This window comes from Balaenoptera physalus (genome assembly GCF_965194825.1).
Source record: "Balaenoptera physalus genome assembly, chromosome: 7".
In the NCBI taxonomy this organism is placed as follows: domain Eukaryota; kingdom Metazoa; phylum Chordata; class Mammalia; order Artiodactyla; family Balaenopteridae; genus Balaenoptera; species Balaenoptera physalus.
In genome coordinates this window covers 55,159,065-55,177,838 of record NC_138886.1, presented here as the reverse complement: position 1 = coordinate 55,177,838, position 18,774 = coordinate 55,159,065, and the positions used below count along the sequence as shown (strand labels likewise).

Genomic DNA, 18,774 nt, shown 5'->3' with positions numbered 1-18,774 from the left:
AGGGCAAAATAAACATGTATAATGATTCAAAAATTATTAAAAATTTCAAGACAGCAACAGCAGAGCATTAAACCAAGTATGGGGCCCTGTGCGACCACATAGGTCACATGCCTATGAAGCCACCCTGCTGGCCAGACACTCACCTGATCAGGTCTAACATGGCATCCACTGAACTGACTTCAGGGCTGCTGCCTGTCCTGTCAATTTCATTCACGTTCTGGGTGACACCAGGCTTGATGCTCACCACCAGCACGATACCTATGACCAAAGATAGCACCCACAGAGCATTAAGAACCTCCCAGGGCACCTGACACCCCTCGTGGATCCATTTTAGAAGCAATAGGCCTGGTGGTACCAGGCAATACTGGGATGGGGACCCTGAGGTCCAGCCAAAACGACAAGCCTCAGTGGGGACCTCAGCAGCTGCCTTTATTACTTTTCCATCTAAATGAAGCAGAAAGAACTCTTCATGTGTGTTTTTAAAAAATGAAGGGGCTGCATTCCAGAACTGCTTCTGGAAACACCTGCTGATAAGAATCCTCTTTTTTTCTTTTCTTTAGCTTATGAGATCAGCCTAGGCAGGGGTTAGGGTGAGAATAATTCATTTTCCAACTCAGGGCACTCACTCAACATCTTTCTGTAACTTTTACCCACAGTTGCTGGTTATTTTTCTGAGGGTCATACAGAATAAGCCTTATTTTCCTTTCATATCACAAGGCTTCAAATATCTGGAAAGCTGTTGTGTAACCCACAAAAGGATTTGGGTTAGGAAGTGTTGTTCTGTGTGACTCTTAGGGGGTGGAATGAGGACAGGAGTTCCAAGGAGAGATAGTTCTTCTCATTGTAAAGAAGAAATGTCTAAACAGAGAGCATCTGAAAGCCCCATTTTAGCCTCTAGAGGTAATGGGTTCCTCTTGAGGTGTTCAAGCAGAGGTGGGAGGTTTTAGGAAAGACCAGGTTGTTTGACTGGAGGGGAGTGAAGAAGAAAAGGCCCCATGCCCTTTATCACTCTTCCCAAGGAGAAATGCTAGTCCAAGGGGGGTAGGACTTAAGGATGCTGAATGGGTCAGTTTTGCTAATGGGAGGAGTCACTGGGCAATAGAGGGGCAATGAATGGGTGTGGTCCACTCTTCCGTCTCAGGGTTGCAGAAAATAGACAAGCCCAGCTTTGTTCTTTGCGTTGGCCTCCCTCAGGAATCTCATGAGGAGATGTAGCTTTGATTTAAGGTAGGGTTCAGGCCCTCCTAAGTCCCCTGGCCTAATACCACTAAAATGTCACCACATCTTCATCACCTTTTATCAGTTCATTAAAGCAGAGCTGCAAGGGTCAAACTGGCTGCAACATCTGAGTACAGTCCTCTCCTCTCTTCCCACTCCGGGCATCCTTCTTAAGATGTTATGCTAGGTCCCAAAGGATGGAACATACTTTTTTCACAAAAGAGTGCCAAAGGTATAAGAGCAACCATATTCCCTTATTAGAACATTCTCCCTCTTTCAAGTGGAATTTATACTTGGCAAGACTCTGTTAGCTCTGGCTACTACATGAAATTTGAAATGTAATGAAATGCTGTCTTTCTGGAAATACTTTATAATTATACTCAAAGCCACTATTATAGATTAATTATCAAGTTTAAAGATTATATTAGCTCTTGGCTTCATTTCTTTCTACCCAATAAGGTAGATATGGCACAGAACTGTCACCCTCTTTCTGTTTCTTACTAGAGACACTAATAAGCAGTACCACGACTGAAATTCAGTCAGTATTATATTGTTCATATAAAATGTGCTGTGCTGACTTCAAGCCAAAAATTTTCATAGTAGTTTGACAACTGTAATTTCTGATTTTAAAAAAGTGTGCATTTTTAAAAGCCAACTACTTTTAAATGGAAAGTCACAATTATACAGAAAAATAAGGATTCAGAAATAAATTTTACCTAAAATTACAGCAATGACAGTGGTACAGAAATAATATACGACAGCACGTAGACCAATTTTTCCAGATATGTTGGAATCCAGTGCAGCAACACCTGAAACGGGGGAGAAATCAAATTATATTACTCAAAAAAATTTCCAGGACTGGTGGTGATTCAGTCCTCAAGGTGTGAAAAAAGGAGCTGAGAGCTGTGTCTGCATCTGCTAGGCCTATCTCACACATTTTGTTTGAATACATGCAATGGGCAAAAGAACCACTTCAATATTCCAAACACAGAATTAAGAGATGGAAGCCTAGTCGGAGGCAAGTTCCCCTCTGGCTAATCCCCACTACTTTAGCCCATAGTGAGTGCTGTGTCTTTGGCTCCCCTTGGGGGTGGTCATGAGACAGTAAAAGGAGTCCCCCCTTTTGCATCCGCTCTAAGAACTTTATCAAGATTTGCACATTATATCACTCAACATTCTTTTGGGATTCAGTATCAAGGAAAAGTTTACCTTGAAGAACTGAGAAAGTTCTTTCATCACATAATAAAAACCATGTAACTCATGATTGTTTCCCTTTCTGCCTTTTTTGTCAGGAATCTCAGAGTCAACTAAAAAACTTTTACATGTGATTATAAAAGTAATATATATGTTCATTGTAATTATCTGAAGAAAATAAAAAAACATAAAGATGAAAACAAAAATCACTTCCTGTCATCAGCTGTAGTCAATATTCTGGTGAATTTTATCCCCATATTTTTTTCTCAATTTTTTGTAAACATGGCTGAGATAATTTTATAGTTTTTAATCCTCTCTCTTCTAAATACTATATTATAAGCATCTTTTCTTATTGTTACAAATTCACCCCGCAGATAATTTTAAAGGCTACATAATCTTCTGTCATGTGGCTGTACCATAGGTATTTAATCATCTACTTAATGATGGATATTTAGACAATCTCAGGGCCAAATTCAATAATAAATCACAGTAATTTCATTATCCATCCTGGCTAGCAAATTTCCTTCTTTTCATGATTTTTAAATTGCTTTTATGTTTACAACCTTATTCTGTATGGCTTTGATTGTCAGACTCCTTAAAATCCCAGTTGGAGTTGGGATATAAATAAAAATTTCCGAGGGCACGGGTAATCAAAGAGACTTAGGACCACATTGTTAGATCTAGTTTCAGATGGTCTTTGGCTGCCAGTAAAATGACTGAATGTTACCTGACTTGAAATGGTTGTGTAGAATGCCAAGGATAGCTGTAGAGGTGGAAGGCACACATCCCTCCTTGCTAGAAACCTCTGCGTTCCATCAAAGATGCTCATACAAATGGAATCAAATGATGCATCTCTCTAACTGGACTGCTTCTACGTGGGACACGAGGCAGGTTCAGAAGTGACCAAGTCATCTTTCAGCAAACTGTCATTTGAAGGTTTCAGACTACCCTGTCCGATTTCCAAAATGAGAATCACATTTTGAATCAAACAATCACCATAGAAAGTGATTTTTGAGTCTTCAACACACATGAGTTGTTCTATAACTGTTTGCAAAACCTGAAGCACAGGGTAGCAGGAAAAATGAAGAGGTTGTCATGAGGCAACCCCGAGGAAAAGGTCGTAAACCTGCAGGCTATCAGCAAGCACAAGTAGCTTTTATATTCACTCCTCATGCTATAAAAAGCCTATCCATTTTTTTTAAGTGACTAGGGGATTATGCTCCTCAAATATAATCGTACATAGTTGACGTACAGGGAAAATCTGTAAGGAAGCTATCATGATGATGATGACAGAAAAAGTCATCTCTCACTCTAAACACGCCATTCCTCTGGCTGTTGATTGCTCCTTATGAAGTTAATATTTTGAGAGAAGGGGCTCTGGCCTCTAGCAGTCACCCCAGGATGTTTTTAAGGGCTCATTCACCAACCTCCGGAGCAAGATTGTGCAATTACCATATGATGGGTATACTGCAGCAGTCACATACTAGAATAACCTGGATGATAGATCCTATTCTCTTTCTTTGGGAAAAAGAATGTGGTATGCTGAGCAGACTTTCTTTTCCTAATGTTAAGACAATTAAAAACAATAATTCTGCAAGAAACAATAACAACAAAAAAAATTAAGAGACACTGAAGGCTACAACTCAGAAACCAATGAACTATCTCATATTTAGCTTTGGTCTCTTAAAAAAGAGCAAACAATAATGCAAATATATAAGCTTGCTAAGTGTATTATTTGATTATAAAATGTTCCTATTCCATTTTTGAGCTCCATACATTATTTTGATAAACAATTATAATAATTATTCATAACAATAATGGTAGGTTAAAAAAAAGAAAATCACCAACTTAACAGAACTCCAAGTAACCTGTACAAACACCTGTATCCCTGATCTAACAGAAGATGTATTTTCAGATATATTGTCCTTTGTTAGACATCCAATTTAAGCATCTCCCAGTCCCTAAGGCACTGACAAGTGACAGGTTCACAGGGTGGCTGCAGAACTGTTCTCAGGTATGTTTTTCATGCCCGCTCAGGATTTTCTTCCAGCAGTGAAACAAATTAAATCTATGTGGGTAATTGTTTCCAGCATATATGAATATGTCTTAATTTGTCTTAATGATTTTGTCATGGGCTGGTGCCCCTGCTTTTATTCCAGGTCCCAGCTGGCAATAAAAGGCTTCATAATAAGGAGATTCTTGGTGGAAATATTTTAAACAAATACAGCCCCCAAAGCAGTCAGCCAGCTCCTCTCTGCTGGAGTACAGCAACTCTCTTGTAGTTACTTTCAGGAAGAGCTTTGTTCCCCATTTTTCAAATCTACCTAGGTCCTACAGTTCTCTTGGATATATCAGAAGTGTATTCAACAGTCACACTTCTCCACCTCTCTAGAGTTACCACTCTAACTTTCTAGCCATCACTGATTGGGGGCAGCGTTGGCACTCAAATCCAGGTTCTCGACAATTTTTAACACAATGTTGAGGATGAGGGGTGGGTGACTGCCATAAAGGGAGGGAACATATGCAGGGAAACAGGCTAATATTTGAAAACCTTTATAATAGGAGCATTACTGAACTTAACATGATTATAAAATGTCTGGATAGGTGGTCTAAACACCCCACCTGCCAGTAATAATGATAATTATAATAAAAATGAAAATGATAATAGACACTGTGTATTGAGCAATGACTGCATGTTAAGTGCATCATCTCCTTTTATGCTTACTATATAACCCCACGAGGTAGGCCTTATTACTCCCATTTTACAGAGAAGGCCGTGGCTCAGAAAGGCTAAGTGACATGCCAAGGTCCTACAGCTGGTGAGTGGTGGAGCTGGATCCCAACCCAGGTTTGACCCCAAGAGCCAGATCTTAACCACTATGTCGTACTGGGTCTATCCACGTGCTACAAAATTCTAGACCAGCACTGCCCGTAGAACTTCCTGTGATGATAGAAATGTTCTTGGTTTGTGCTGTCCATTGCAGTAGCCCCAGCTACACATGGCTAGTGAGCACTTGCAATGCGGCTAGTGTGACTGAGGAACTGATTTTAAATTCTGCTTAATTTTAATCTCAATATACGTAGCCACATGTGGCTAATGGCTACCATACTGGACATCAGCATAATCTCTAGGCCTTACCAGAGTGCCCAGCATTTAGTGGGTGCTCAACAATGTTGAATGAATAAACTCAAGCTTAAATATATTACAAAATTCAGTGCAGGGCTTCCCTGGTGGCACAGTGGTTAAGAATCCGCCTGCCAATGCAGGGGACACAGGCTCGAGCCCTGGTCCGGAAAGACCCCCATGTGCTGCGGAGCAACTAAGCCTGTGCGCCATAACTACTGAGCCTGCGCTCTACAGCCTGCAAGCCACAACTACTGAGCCTGTGTGCCACAGCTACTGAAGCCTGCACGCCTAGAGCCTGTGCTCCGCAACAAGAGAAGTCATTGCAATGAGAAGCCCACGCACCGCAACGAAGAGTAGCCCCCGCTCGCTGCAACCAGAGAAAGCCCGCACGCAGCAACGAAGACCCAATGCAGCCAAAAATAAATAAATTAAATAAATAAATTTATTTAAAAAAAAAATTCAGTGCAACCTGTACCTTGATAGCACAGGGGCGGGGGAGAGGATGACGATAAACCAGATCAGCCACATCTCTTGGTGAGCTTTTCCGTCACCATGCTGAGCGCAGTGCTCTAAGGCCGGAGGCGTATTCTTTTCTGGATCCTCCGTGTGTTAAATAAGATGCTTTATGAATTTTGTACTCGATGCTTTCCATGTGACAGAAAACACTGCACTTCTCATTGGTATTCCTCTCCTTACAAAGTGAGCCCATTTCAAAGATCCACTCCTGTGTCAGAGATTAGGAACTTGGCAGGTAATCTTAAAAACCACTCATACAGGGCAGTTTGGTATGGTTCCCAGAGCGGCCGACAAAAATACTTTTCACCCATAACAGACCTCCATGTGAGAACATATTTAGCATCTTAGTGTTTCTCTTTTTTTTTTTCATTATTGGGTGCTCCACCCCACTCGCCCCTCCCCCAGTCTTTTCGATATTTTTTCCTCATTGCCATCCCATGAAATTTTAATAGCACAAACTGTTCATCTGTTCATGTACTAAATGTATATAAGTGCTCTTCACATGAGAAGAGTAAGTCCCCCCTCCACCCCAAGAACCAGCTTTTGCTGCCTCGAGGCCATATTGCTCCTGTTGAGAATGTGTGGTCTAGCTCAATGGATGTTGTCCTGCAAATGGTAACTTAATCCAGACCTTGGACTCTGAAGACAGCGCTTTTCAAGTGCTCACTTGTCACATGTAGCTGGTGGCTACTGCAATGGACAGCACAAATAGAGAACAATTCCATCATCACAGGAAGGTCTACCAGGCAGCGCTGGACTAGATTTTGTAGCACATGCATGGAGCTAGTATGACATAGTGGTTGAGAATATGGCCCCCTTGACAAAGGAGAATGGGGAGCTATTTATGAGTACAGAGTTTCAGTTTGCAAGATGAGAAGAGTTCTGGAGATGAGTGGTGGTGATGGTTATGCAACAATGGGAATGTACTTAATGCCACTGAATTGTACACTAAAAAATGGTTAAGATGGTAAATTTTAGGAGTTCACTAGCGGTCCAGTGGTTAAGACTCCGCGCTTCCAAAGCAGGGGGCGCAGGTTCGATCCCTGGTCAAGGAACTAAGATGCCGTATGCCACAGGGCATGGCCAAAAAAAAAAAAAAAAAAGGTAAATTTTATGTTATGTGTACTTTACCACAATTAAAAATAATTTTAAAAATTTAAAACTCTTTCAAAATTAAAAAAAAAAAAAAGAATATGGCCCCCTTCACTTACTGCAGGGGAGGTCAGACAGCGGGCCCACCTTAGTCCCAAACAGGTGAAACATCACCGTGCTTTATCCTGGGGTTTTACTCTAAAGAGCCTCCTAGATTCCTGGCTTTCAGGCCATGCCTCATGCCTGGTGAAGTCTAGAGGACCGCCTCTCCTTACAGTCCACTCCCAAAACTCAATTCTTCTGGAAGCTAACACCTGCCCTTTAGCAACTGACAAATAAATGAGAGGGACTGTGCACTAATACACTGCAAAGCAGGTGCGACAGGATCTGCACAGAAATCAAAGGTAAGTGTTTGAAAGTGTTTATAGCAATTGAACAGAATTTTATGTCTGTTGAATGTAATAAAAAATCGGGCAAGTGTTTTGTGTGTCTTTGTTTTTTATATCTTCTTCCTAGTAATTCATTTCTATTATAGTTTACAAAGATTATTGATCCATGCAGATTGGAAATTTAAAAACCTGGATCTTTCCCGCCCACTTTAAAAACTGGATGCTCTGTAAAGCGCTGGTGCAGAGAACTGGTCCCATGGGCTTTCAGAGGAGCCAGAGGTGTCACCAGGCTGAGGTGACCAGAAGCAACTCGCAGCAGGCAGCATCAAGATGTGCCGGATTCTGACAAAGATTCTTTGCTTGGCCACACTTTAGTCAGGCTTCTGAACCTTCTCTTAGGCCCATCTGTGTACTTCCTTGCAAAATCCAGTTTTAGCAAGAACCCTGCTAAGTCAGTTTAGCCAGAACCCCCTACCCTTGCTATCTGATCATCCTAGATATCTGATCAGGTCTCTTAATCCTCTACCATCTCCCAGATGATGTCTGATTACTCTGGCCTGTCTTCAACATCAATCTTATTGGGTCAGTTTAGCCAGAACCCCCCTTACCCCTGATGTTTTCTCTTAATAATTGTCCATCCAGTGGCCCCCCACCCCCATTGCTCCTTGGCTATAAGTTCCCATTTGTCCATGCGCTATTCAGAGTTGAGCCCAATCTCTCTCCTCCACTGCAAAATCTCATTGTAGTGGTCCCTACACTTGTCTTTACGGTCCTAGGTAAAGTCTGCCTTACCATCTTTAACAAGTATCACTGAATTTCTTTTCTTTAACAAGTCCAGTTACCAGTGAGTCCAGAATTGTCCTTTAAAAACAGGGACAGTTTTGAGGCTGAGCTGTGGCCTAGAAACAGAGGTAGTCCTTGGAATTTAGGGGCACCTGCTAGCTCTTTAAGAAACCACACTTGTTTTTTCACCTCCGGACGAGGCTTGGATGAGCTGGGGTTCTGGCTCCTGACCAAAGCAGTAACAATCTACTAGAATTTTTTTAAGAAAACACTGCAAAGGAAGAAGTTGCCATGGGCTAAACAATAGTATGTTTTAAAAATAAACAACTGAGGGCAAAAGACTCCTCTGAGAGCTCTCTGATTGAGCTACCACCCACCTGAGAACAAAATTTCGTGATGATCTCTCCCCACCTTGCCACTAAGGTGTCAGAATTAACTGCTACTGGAAGTTTTTTGGGTCTGGCATCTGATGGTGCTTCACAATTGTGAATGGACACATCATTCAAGAAACTCGTTGCACTGGGGCATCCTCTTATCCAGCGGACTCCTGTCTCTCCATCACCAGCAGACGGACCACCGGCACATGGAGAAACAAGTATGGGCTTCGGTGAGACCCCCTGGGATCAAATCCCAGCCTTCTCCCAAGGCTCCATCTATAAAAATGGAGGGTTTTTAAAAAATATATATTTATTTATTTTATTTATTTTTGGTTGTGTTGGGTCCTCGTTGCTGCACACGGGCTTTCTCTAGTTGAGGCGAGCGGAGGCTACTCTTCATTGCAGTGCGCAGGCTCCTTGTGGTGGCTTCTCTTGTTGCAGAGCACGAGCTCTAGGCACGTGGGCTTCAGTAGTTGTGGCACTCAGGCTCAGTAGTTGTGGCTCGTGGGCTCTAGAGCGCAGGCTCAGTAGTTGCGGCGCACGGGCTTAGTTGCTCCACGGCATGTGGGATCTTCCCGGACCAGGGCTCGAACCCGTGTCCCCTGCATTGACAGGCGGATTCTTAACCACTGCACCACCAGGGAAGTCCCTAAAATGGAGGTTTTAAATGCCTCTACCTCATAAAGTGTAATTGTGAGGAGCAAAGTGAACAACCCCATCTTGTACAGCTGTTGTGAGGGTCAGAAACAGTACCATACAGGGCTATAGCACGCCTAGAATTTAAATTTTACTCGGTCAATAGCCTCCGTTATTATTGAATGAAATGATCAATATGAAGTGTGTCACTGAGCACATGGAAGGCACTACACAAGTGTTAACTTGTTCGTTCCCTCACTCCTACCATAATCCTTCTGTGTTCCTTCATCACATGGCCACTAAAGGGATCTTTTTAAAACATAAATCAGATCATTTCACATGCAGGTATAAGCCTCTCGTGGCACTTAAGGTAAAATAGAAAATCTATGTATGGCTGCCTGCCCCCAGGCACCTCTTCCCAGGCTCTGGTCCCCAGGCAGCAGAAGGTTCCAGAAAGGAGCTCGAGACTCTGCGTCAGTCCTAGGTGCTGCCCTTATGATCTGTGTAATCTTGGAAAATTGGCTGAATCTCTCTTCAATCTCCTGTTTCCTCATCTCTAAAGATAGAGAGGTAAGTTCCTACTTACTTTCATTGCGTTGCTATGAAGATAAAGAAACAAGTTCATTCCCCAGAGAAAACAAGGCTGGCTATGCTCTCACTTTGTTGATTCAGGGCGGCCTGGATTAATACTCCTGGGATGTTAAAAGCGGGAAAGAGAAAAGGCAGAGGGGAGCATGCAAAATATATTTCTGTGCACGCTTCACCTGACATCTATTTTCCTTAGAGACATTAACACAAAGAACTGCCTTGAAATAGGTTCTATCACCTCCCAGACTATTCTGTGAAGTTAAAAAAATAAAATGGTCCCCAGCAAATGAACTAAAGGCTCTCACTTGCAGCCTTTGTCAGCAGGTCCACATTTGACGTTCAAAACATCTGTCAAGAAGCAATGGGCTGGTTTCCTGGTTCTTCAGCAACCCAGGTGCTGTTTTAACTTTTTTTTTTTTTTTAATACCATAGAGGACAGTGGTGTTTGTAGTTGGGCCAATTTTTCAGAAGATTCAATGAGCTTTTATAGGAGGCTTCTTGTTCAATAAGCATTAAACACACCTCAGAGGATCTAAGGAGCTCAGCCGCTCTCTTCAAAGTCCGTGCTTTGACATCAGGATAGCTAACAGTTCAGTGAGACTTTTTTAGCTTTCTGCCGCAAGCTAATTATTACCGAGCTCTCTCTTTGCTTCTCCTTACCTTACAAAACTGGTAGCTCAGGCATCTGGGTAGAGGCTGCTTGTATGCTGAGGAACTCAACCTTGCTGGCAGAGCAAGCCTTTTCCTATTATTTTCATTTCCAGAATGAACGCATTGTGTGAACTCACCTGTGTGGGCTTGATTCTAATATTGGCCCTGTAGCTTCTGATGCCAATGTTGGGACTGTCTAGAAACCTCTGATAGTATCAGACAAAAAAGAGTAAGTTAAAAAATTATATAGCTCTTTCAGGGCGCTCTGACACAGTATTATCATTATCCCTACTTTACAGTTGAGGACGCGTTAAGTAACTTGTTCAAGGTTTCACAGCTAGTAAATAGCAGAGCCAGGATGCAAACCCAGGCAGTCTGGCTCTTAACCAGTAGACTCTCCTGTTCCTCTGTGATTGATACTGACAAAGATTCTTTGCTTGACCACACTTTAGTCAGGCTCCAGAACCTTCTCCTAGGCCTAACTGTGGACTTCATTGTAAAATCTAGTTTTAGCAAGAACCCTGCTAAATCAGTTTAACCAGAACCCCCAAACCTCAAAATCTGATCACTCTCCATAACTAATCAGGTTCCTCATTCTCCACCACCCCCCAGGTGATATCTGATTAACCTGGCCTGTCTTCAGCAAGAATCCTGTTAGAGGTCAGTTTAGCCAGAATCCCGCTTACCTCCGACGTTTCCTCACAGTAACTTTCCATCCACTGATCTCACTACTCAGTTTCTTGGCTATCAACTCCCAGTGGCTCATGTTGTATTCATTTGGAGTTGAACCCACTCTTTCCTCCACTGCAAAATCCCATTGCAGTGGTACCTCTACCTACCATGATGGTCTGGAATAAAGTCTGCCTTACCATCTTGGAGTGTCACTGAATTTTCTTTTAAACAATACTTCCTCACCTGAAGCTTGTTCAGGGTGTTCCTTTGGAGATAATGGCACAGGTGGGAGTCACTGCTCTAACTTGCTTCCCCACGCCTACAGGCTCACGGCGACCCCCCAGGAAGGCGCACAAATCACAGGAAGCCATGCCCTCACCCTTCCATTCCCATGCCTCCTCCCCAGGTTTGCAGCATTCCAGTCAAAGTCTCACTGTCCTCCCAAGATGCCATGCCTTCTGCTATTTTCTTCTGCCTGGAATGCCTGCCTCACTTCATCTGATTCCTATCTCTTCTTCAAAACTCCACCCAATGTCCCCTCCCCTGTCCTCATTCCCACAAAGCACTTATCACACAGCATTGCAATGTAGTTTCCCTTTCTTGAGGGACAGGACTTCTCTTTATATCTTGTATGCCCAGCACAGAGCCTGGGACATTGAAGATGAAATGAATAAATGAATGAATGTAGTTTCCCAGATCCATGAATTCCACAAAGGAGGTTCCTTAGAATCCTCGCATGATTTCTCACTCATTTTTTCTTTTTTTTTTAACAGGAGAAAAGTATACACATTTATTTAATACAAATTTTACAGGACATGGAAGCCCTCATAAAGAATGAAGTCCCAAAGAAATGGCAAAACCTACTTGCTTTTACATTAGGTTGACAAAGAGAGGCAATTGTGGAAAAGTGACTAAAGTATATGAGGCTCACTCCTTTTTTTTTTTTATTTTTAAGAAACAAAACCAGGTTAACTCAGTTGAACAGAGCTGTGAACCAGTCTAGCAGCACTGGTTTAGGCAAAAGGAAAGCTCATTCAGGGTGGATTCTCTGGGTTTCACTATGTCAGAGACTGAAGCAGGGAATATTTATCTCTTGCCGCTTTTCTCTTTATTACTGTGGCCAGTGGCACATTCATTATGGGAACTCCATTCCTTACGTATACAATGTACCCCTTCCTTCTTTGGAGAAAACATTGTAGAAACCCAGTTAATATAATAAGTCCTCTGGCTTCAGTAAGTGTGTTTTAACACAACAAAAATTTCTTGTTGGTCTTAGGGAAATGTTTAATTCATGTGTGCAAAGCTGTTTAGGCCATCTTATTTTCCTGGTTCCCAAACAAGTCTGCGAAAAGAGAAAGGAGGCACTTCTTGAAATGCAGGCAGAGTCCAGTGGTTCCAGATGGTGCACATGAGGTAAGATGTTCATTCTCAGCCTGTGTGATTTTAAGCTCCAGCAGTTAAGTTTTAAATTTATAATCCATCTTGAAGTGGCAATTTTCGTAGAGACTAAACTACGTAAAAAAGCCACCAATGTTTCAAGAAAAGCATGCATACTTTCCCCCATAGATGAAGTTGACATTGGATGCTCTTAGTTACCTAATAGCAAGCTGTACAGCCAAGTGATATGTGAGTCTTCAACTCTTACACCTTCTGGCCAACAAGGGGACTCATGGACTTGGGTGGCTAGCAGAAGACCTGGGATCCAAGACCAGGTGGATGGTAGGAACTTCAGCCTCTCGCAGGGTTAGTTTGTTTTCACACGGTTAACCAGTGTTTTCTGAATTAAACTGAACCTGTTTCAGGGAGGCACATGGCATGATTCTTTCCACTGGAGGGTGTGGGACAGCTTCCCAGTGCACAGCCTATTATGAGTAAATGAATATGTATCCTTAAAAAAAATGCCCTCCCCAGCCTAGATTCCAGTATGTCATCACCTGCAAAGTCTGAATTTAAAAATAGGGGTCTCGGGCTTCCCTGGTGGCGCAGTGGTTAAGAGTCCGCCTGCCAATGCAGGGGACACGGGTTCAAGCCCTAGTCTGGGAAGATCCCACATGCTGCAGAGCAGCTAAGCCTGTGCGCCACAATTACTGAGCCTGCACTCTAGAGACCGTGAGCCACAACAACTGAGCCCGCGCGCCTAGAGCCTGTGCTCCGCAGCAAGAGAAGCCACCGCAATGAGAAGCCTGCGCACCGCAACGAAGAGTAGCCCCCCGCTCACCGCAACTAGAGAAAGCCCGTGCGCAGCAACAAAGACCCAACGCAGACAAAAATAAAATAAATTTTAAAAAATATGAAACAAAAATAAAAATAAAAATAGGGGTCTCCAAATACCTTGAGACTTCACTTTATCTGCTCTATCCTTCATTCTTGTGTCTCTTCACTTCTTATGAGTAGTATTTGCTTGGTGTGTTGGTTTGTCACTCAGATTCCATCTCAATTAGACTGTATCTTGAGAGTTAGAATCTAGTCTTAAATTTATCTCGCCAGAGGTCAGCTGCCAGCTGGTCTCCTATTATTTTGTAAATAAACATTTTATTGGCAACGCAGCCAGGCCCAATCATTTACATATTACTGATTGCTGCCCTTCTGTGATAACCAGTTGGATAGTTGGGCAGGGACTGTATGGCTCAAAAGCCTAAAATATTCACTATCTGGCCCTTTACAAAAAAAGCTTCCAGATCCCTGCTTGAAAGGAAACCTACTCACACATATATTCTAATAAATACTGTTTATATCTAAGCCTTAACAAATACTGGCTGTTGCTTAATAAATACTGTTTGTATCAAAGCCTTGGTTAAACCAGTAATGGAAAACCTTTGCCCCTGGAGGTGAGATCAAATGGTTGTCATTCTAGCTTCTGCATCAGGGGAGTAAGACAGCATTCTGGAAAGATGCTCAGGGAATTTCTTGGAGCAGAAGCCAAGGAGCTGTTCCATTCCTGTGCTGGAGGCTCCAGTCATTATAATTTGTATATTAAAGAAAATGTGACCTGAATTTAAACTCACTGGCTGATAAGAATGGGCCAGGATTTTCCAGAGCCACAATTCTCAGGCATGGCCATAAGCCATTTCCCCTGCTATTTCCCTGGTGGTGTGATATAAATACAGCTTACAGACCCTAACATTAACAGGGCCTAAGCACTGATATTCTGCACATGGCCCGAGTGTGTCCCTCAGGATGTAAATTAAGGGTAGGATTCTGTTAGTGCCTACACTATCCGCCTCTGAAAATGCCTTGAGATTATGTCTATTGTGCCTACTCTTTTTTTTTTAAATTAATTTATTTTATTTTATTTTTTATTTTTAGCTGCATTGGGTCTTCGTTGCTGTGCGCGGGCTTTCTCTAGTTGTGGTGAGCGGGGGCTACTCTTCTTTGCGGTGTGCAGGCTTCTCATTGCAGTGGTTTCTCTTGTTGCGGAGCACAGGCTCTAGATGCATGGGCTTCAGTAGTTGTGGCACGTAGGCTCAGTAGTTGTGGTTCACGGGCTCTAGAGCACAGGCGCAGTAGTTGTGGCGCACGGGCTTAGTTGCTCCGTGGCATGTGGGATCTTCCTGGACCAGGGCTCAAACCCATGTCCCCTGCATTGGCAGGTGGATTCTTAACCACTGTGCCACCAGAGAAGTCCCTCTTTTTTAAAGCAAATTCCAGACATTATGTCATTTCATCCCTAGATAATTCCACACACTTTTGATAAAAGAACATTTTCTTACATAACTAAATGCCATTATCACCACTAACAAAGTTATCAACAATTTCTTGATACCATCTCATAACCAGTGTATATTCAAATTTCCCTGATTAACGTGACATCTGATCCTCATCATCACATGAAGATTCTTCCTGTTAAAATAGCTATAAAGTAAGTAGTTTTACATCAGCAGAGGCTTTCATGGCAGAGGTATTTTTCCTACTTGTTATGCAAGATTGTGCATAAGCACAGATCATGAGTCTTAGGCCTCAGTTTTGCGGTGTCTCTACCACTAATTTATGGATCCTTGGGGCGCTCACTCCACTCTCCCCCACTTCCAACATGTATTCTCCTTTGTCCTAATAAATGTATAAAATAAGCTCTTGACCTGCTGGATTTATAAAGGCTTTCAAAACTTGAAAACTGTTCTTCCTGTGTATTTTCCATAGCCATCTTCTGCTTTACTCTCCTGGTTCTGTGCTGGGTGGGGAGGCTGAGGACCACTGCAGGGTTTGGGGGAAGGACCACACACCAGGTAAAGGTGGTGCTGAGCTGCAGGAACAGGGAGCAGAGCTGGGGAGGAGAGGGGGAGGGAAACTACCAGAGGGAAGGCTGGAGGAGCACAGAGCAGAATCCATCCTACTTTCTTCTTCTGGAAGGAAGGAAGGAAAGAAAGAAGGGAGGAAGGGAGGAAGGGAGGGAGGGAGGGAGGGAGGGAGGAAGGGAAGGAAGAAAGAAAATACAAAACAAAACAAAAATAACGTGTGTTTGCCTTGAAAATGTAAAGAAAGCTCAGTGAATCACTTCTTCTTAGTATCAGGATCTAATCATTGTTAGCCATTTGGTTTTGATCCCAACTCTTAAAATGTATATACATTTTAATAAAATTTGGATTGTACACAATATCTTGTTGTTTAATTTGTTTTATCCTTCTACTTTATATTGTATTAGGAATATTTCCACCTTCATTAAATATGTTTCCAAAACAAAGTGTTTAATAGTTGCATAGAATCCTAACTTACAGGTATAACATACATTTAGACTGCTTATAATTTATCACCATTATTAAAAAAAATGTTACCATGAACATCCTTGTACCGAAATCTTTGAACATATCTCTGGTTATTTCTTTGCGGTAAATTCATCAAAGTATAAATACTACATGGAAAGATCAGAACATGCTCCAAACTGCCCCCAGAAAGTTTTTTCCAATTATACAGTAACTGAAAGTGAATGAATGAGCCCATTTTCCCATAACCTCGCCTTCATATTGTTATTATTTTTTCCTTTTAATCTGACAATCTAAAACACAAATATAGCATCATCGTTTCCATTCTGCTTTGTTTCTGTCCCTTGAATCTTTGATCATTTTATCACTTTATGTCAAAAGAATGGGTAGTTGTTCTGCTTTCTAACTCCTGTTTAACTGCTGGGTATTTGGTGAAGGAAAATTGTAGAAATTTCCAGACCTGTGCTACACCTTCAAAAAGCAGCTAGGCTATGTGAATGGAATGCTGAGGGTTGCAAATTATTTTCCTAGATTATTTGCAAGGCTGAGCTAGCACCCAAAACAGTCAGACTGCAAAAATCTCACTACTTATTGAATACCAAGAGCAGTATATATTTTCAAACATCCTACAACTAGTATATGCATACATGTATTGTTACCTGGTTTATGGCATGAGTTTTGGATTTGCTGTCTAATCTGCATCAACTTTCCATACCTTCCTCCATAGACGTAAGTATCAATCACTAAGTAGTTTATGAACTTCGTGCAATCGCATGTAAAATACAGTATATATGTACAACTGTGAACACTTTTCTTGGGAAAGAGTCCAAAGCTTTCATCATGTTCTCAAAGGAGCCTAAGAAGAGATTAAGACTCTTCAATATGGAGAAAATTCTAAGGGGTTGTAACGGCAATGTCTACAGGGGAAGGCAGGTAATGTAAATGAGTGAAGTAGATGAGGTATTAGGCAATAGGGAGTGGTGGGGACTGTGGCATCCTCAAATGCATTTGCTCCAAGTAAACAGAGTAGCTGTTTCTCAGCTCCAAACCACTGTTGGTGTGTGGGAACATGGCTCCAATGTTTCCTGATCTTATTTTTTTTTCAGAGGAAGCCAGAAATCTGGATGCTTACATGAAGTCTTCCAAATTTTAAATGCTTACTATCACTTCTACAAATAAACAAACATTATATAGTACAAATGATTGGTCTTCTGATTTGGCCCTCTGGCTGCAGGGCCTAAAAGAAGCCAGTCATTTCAAAACATAATTATACTCTCTTTAGGTTTGTAATAGGCCAAGAACACCAACACCCAAGGGACTCTAGTCTGATTGGAGTTTGGCACTTCAAAAGGTCAATGGCCAAATCCACAGCTCAAGCAATGCATTGCTGAATGCAGAAGATACTGACACCCACCCTCCCTTCCCCCAGCCAATGTCCAGTACTCTACATAGATCAGTCCTAGGTCTCTTTAGTGGCAGTAGAGAAAAATGTTCTAGAAGAGGCCATGTCGAGAACCCTAATTGCCTGGTTGTATAAAACCATGATTTTCAAGCTGGCAACACTAGTGATTGCCACATTTTACCTACTGCCAGAATGAAGATAAGGACAAGAAACTATAGAATGCACAGAGAAGCTTACCATACCCAGACAAATGACATTTTTGTAAGCCAAATTAATAGCTATCTACATAAAGGCGCTTGTTCTTTAAAGAGACCCTGCAATACAATGATCTATAAGGAAAAAATCATTTCCAAATTCAACTGCATCACAAGTTCAGATTTAAGAAAACCAGGTTTTTAAAATATGGTGCCAAGCCATCATTAAACCTTTCCCACAGCATGTGACTGCTGGTCCCCTGAGCAAATTTCCAAGGCAAGTATGTAGCAAGTTCTGAGTTCTGTGGAGGAGTGGATGTGAGTGAGAAGAGGGGACAGAGGACTCTGCAGGCTGCCGCTGACAGGGTAGGGGGCAGGAGGGATGCAACTGAGAAACAAACGAGTAAACTACTGAAAACATGATCAAGACTGACAACCACATTTTCCCTGAGGACACTGGCTGACATCTCATTGACCAAATATGCCTTTTTTTTTTCCTTCCTCATAAGACATTATACGGCTGGTCAAGTGAAGATCTGAGCTGCAGTGGACAGTGCTACAGGCAGAGCAATGCCACAAAGCAATGCCACTTTGTGAATAATTAAATATTTCACTCAAGCAAATATACACTTTCCAAGTGAGGGGTATTTTGTGTGTGTGTGTTTGTGTGTGTGTGTGTGTGATGCATCAAATGCATTTTGACTTTTTCCATAATAAGAAAAGAACAACTCAGGTGATGGGATGGCTCCTTAAATAATCATGGAGAATGTCAGTTTTCTCAAGGTACCTGTAATCATGCTGGATATAATTAATGGTAAAACGATGAGTTTCAGCATTCTCATTAGAATTTCTCCAGGAAAGGAAAAGTAGAATTTCTCCAGGTTAGAGAACTTGCTGTATTCTCGAACCAAAACGCCTATGGCAATCCCTAAGAAAAACAAGAATTGGAAAGAAGAAAGGAACAACATTGAGTTCTTCTGTATAAATTTCTATGGAAAAATACCACCCCCAGTGCAAATTTTAGTGGCAAGAAAAACAATTTTGATGATCTCCCATGAGTCTGTAAATGTTAGACATAAAAAACAAATCACATTTTAAAAGGTAAAGAGTACAAGTACACATTATTCAGCAAACCTGGAAAAAGTATAGTTCGTGTGAAAGCTTTTGTTTTCATTTCTTTTCTTCCCCTTCAATTATATTTATTATCATGACAAAACATCTAAGAATACTGTGAGAAG

The 18,774-nt window shown here is 41.8% G+C and overlaps 1 protein-coding gene across 1 annotated transcript in view; it reads right to left on the bottom strand.

Annotated features, from left to right (window-relative positions):
• SLC1A1 (solute carrier family 1 member 1) overlaps positions 1-18,774 on the bottom strand; it is a 73,793-nt gene that overhangs the window by 19,409 nt on the left and 35,610 nt on the right. Inside the window, exons 2-4 of the mRNA XM_082471017.1 lie at positions 18,324-18,464; positions 1,935-2,027; positions 144-258 (exon numbers count right to left, since the gene is read on the bottom strand). Coding sequence (XP_082327143.1) covers positions 144-258; positions 1,935-2,027; positions 18,324-18,464 — 349 coding nt within the window. The remainder of the gene's footprint in view (positions 1-143; positions 259-1,934; positions 2,028-18,323; positions 18,465-18,774) is intronic.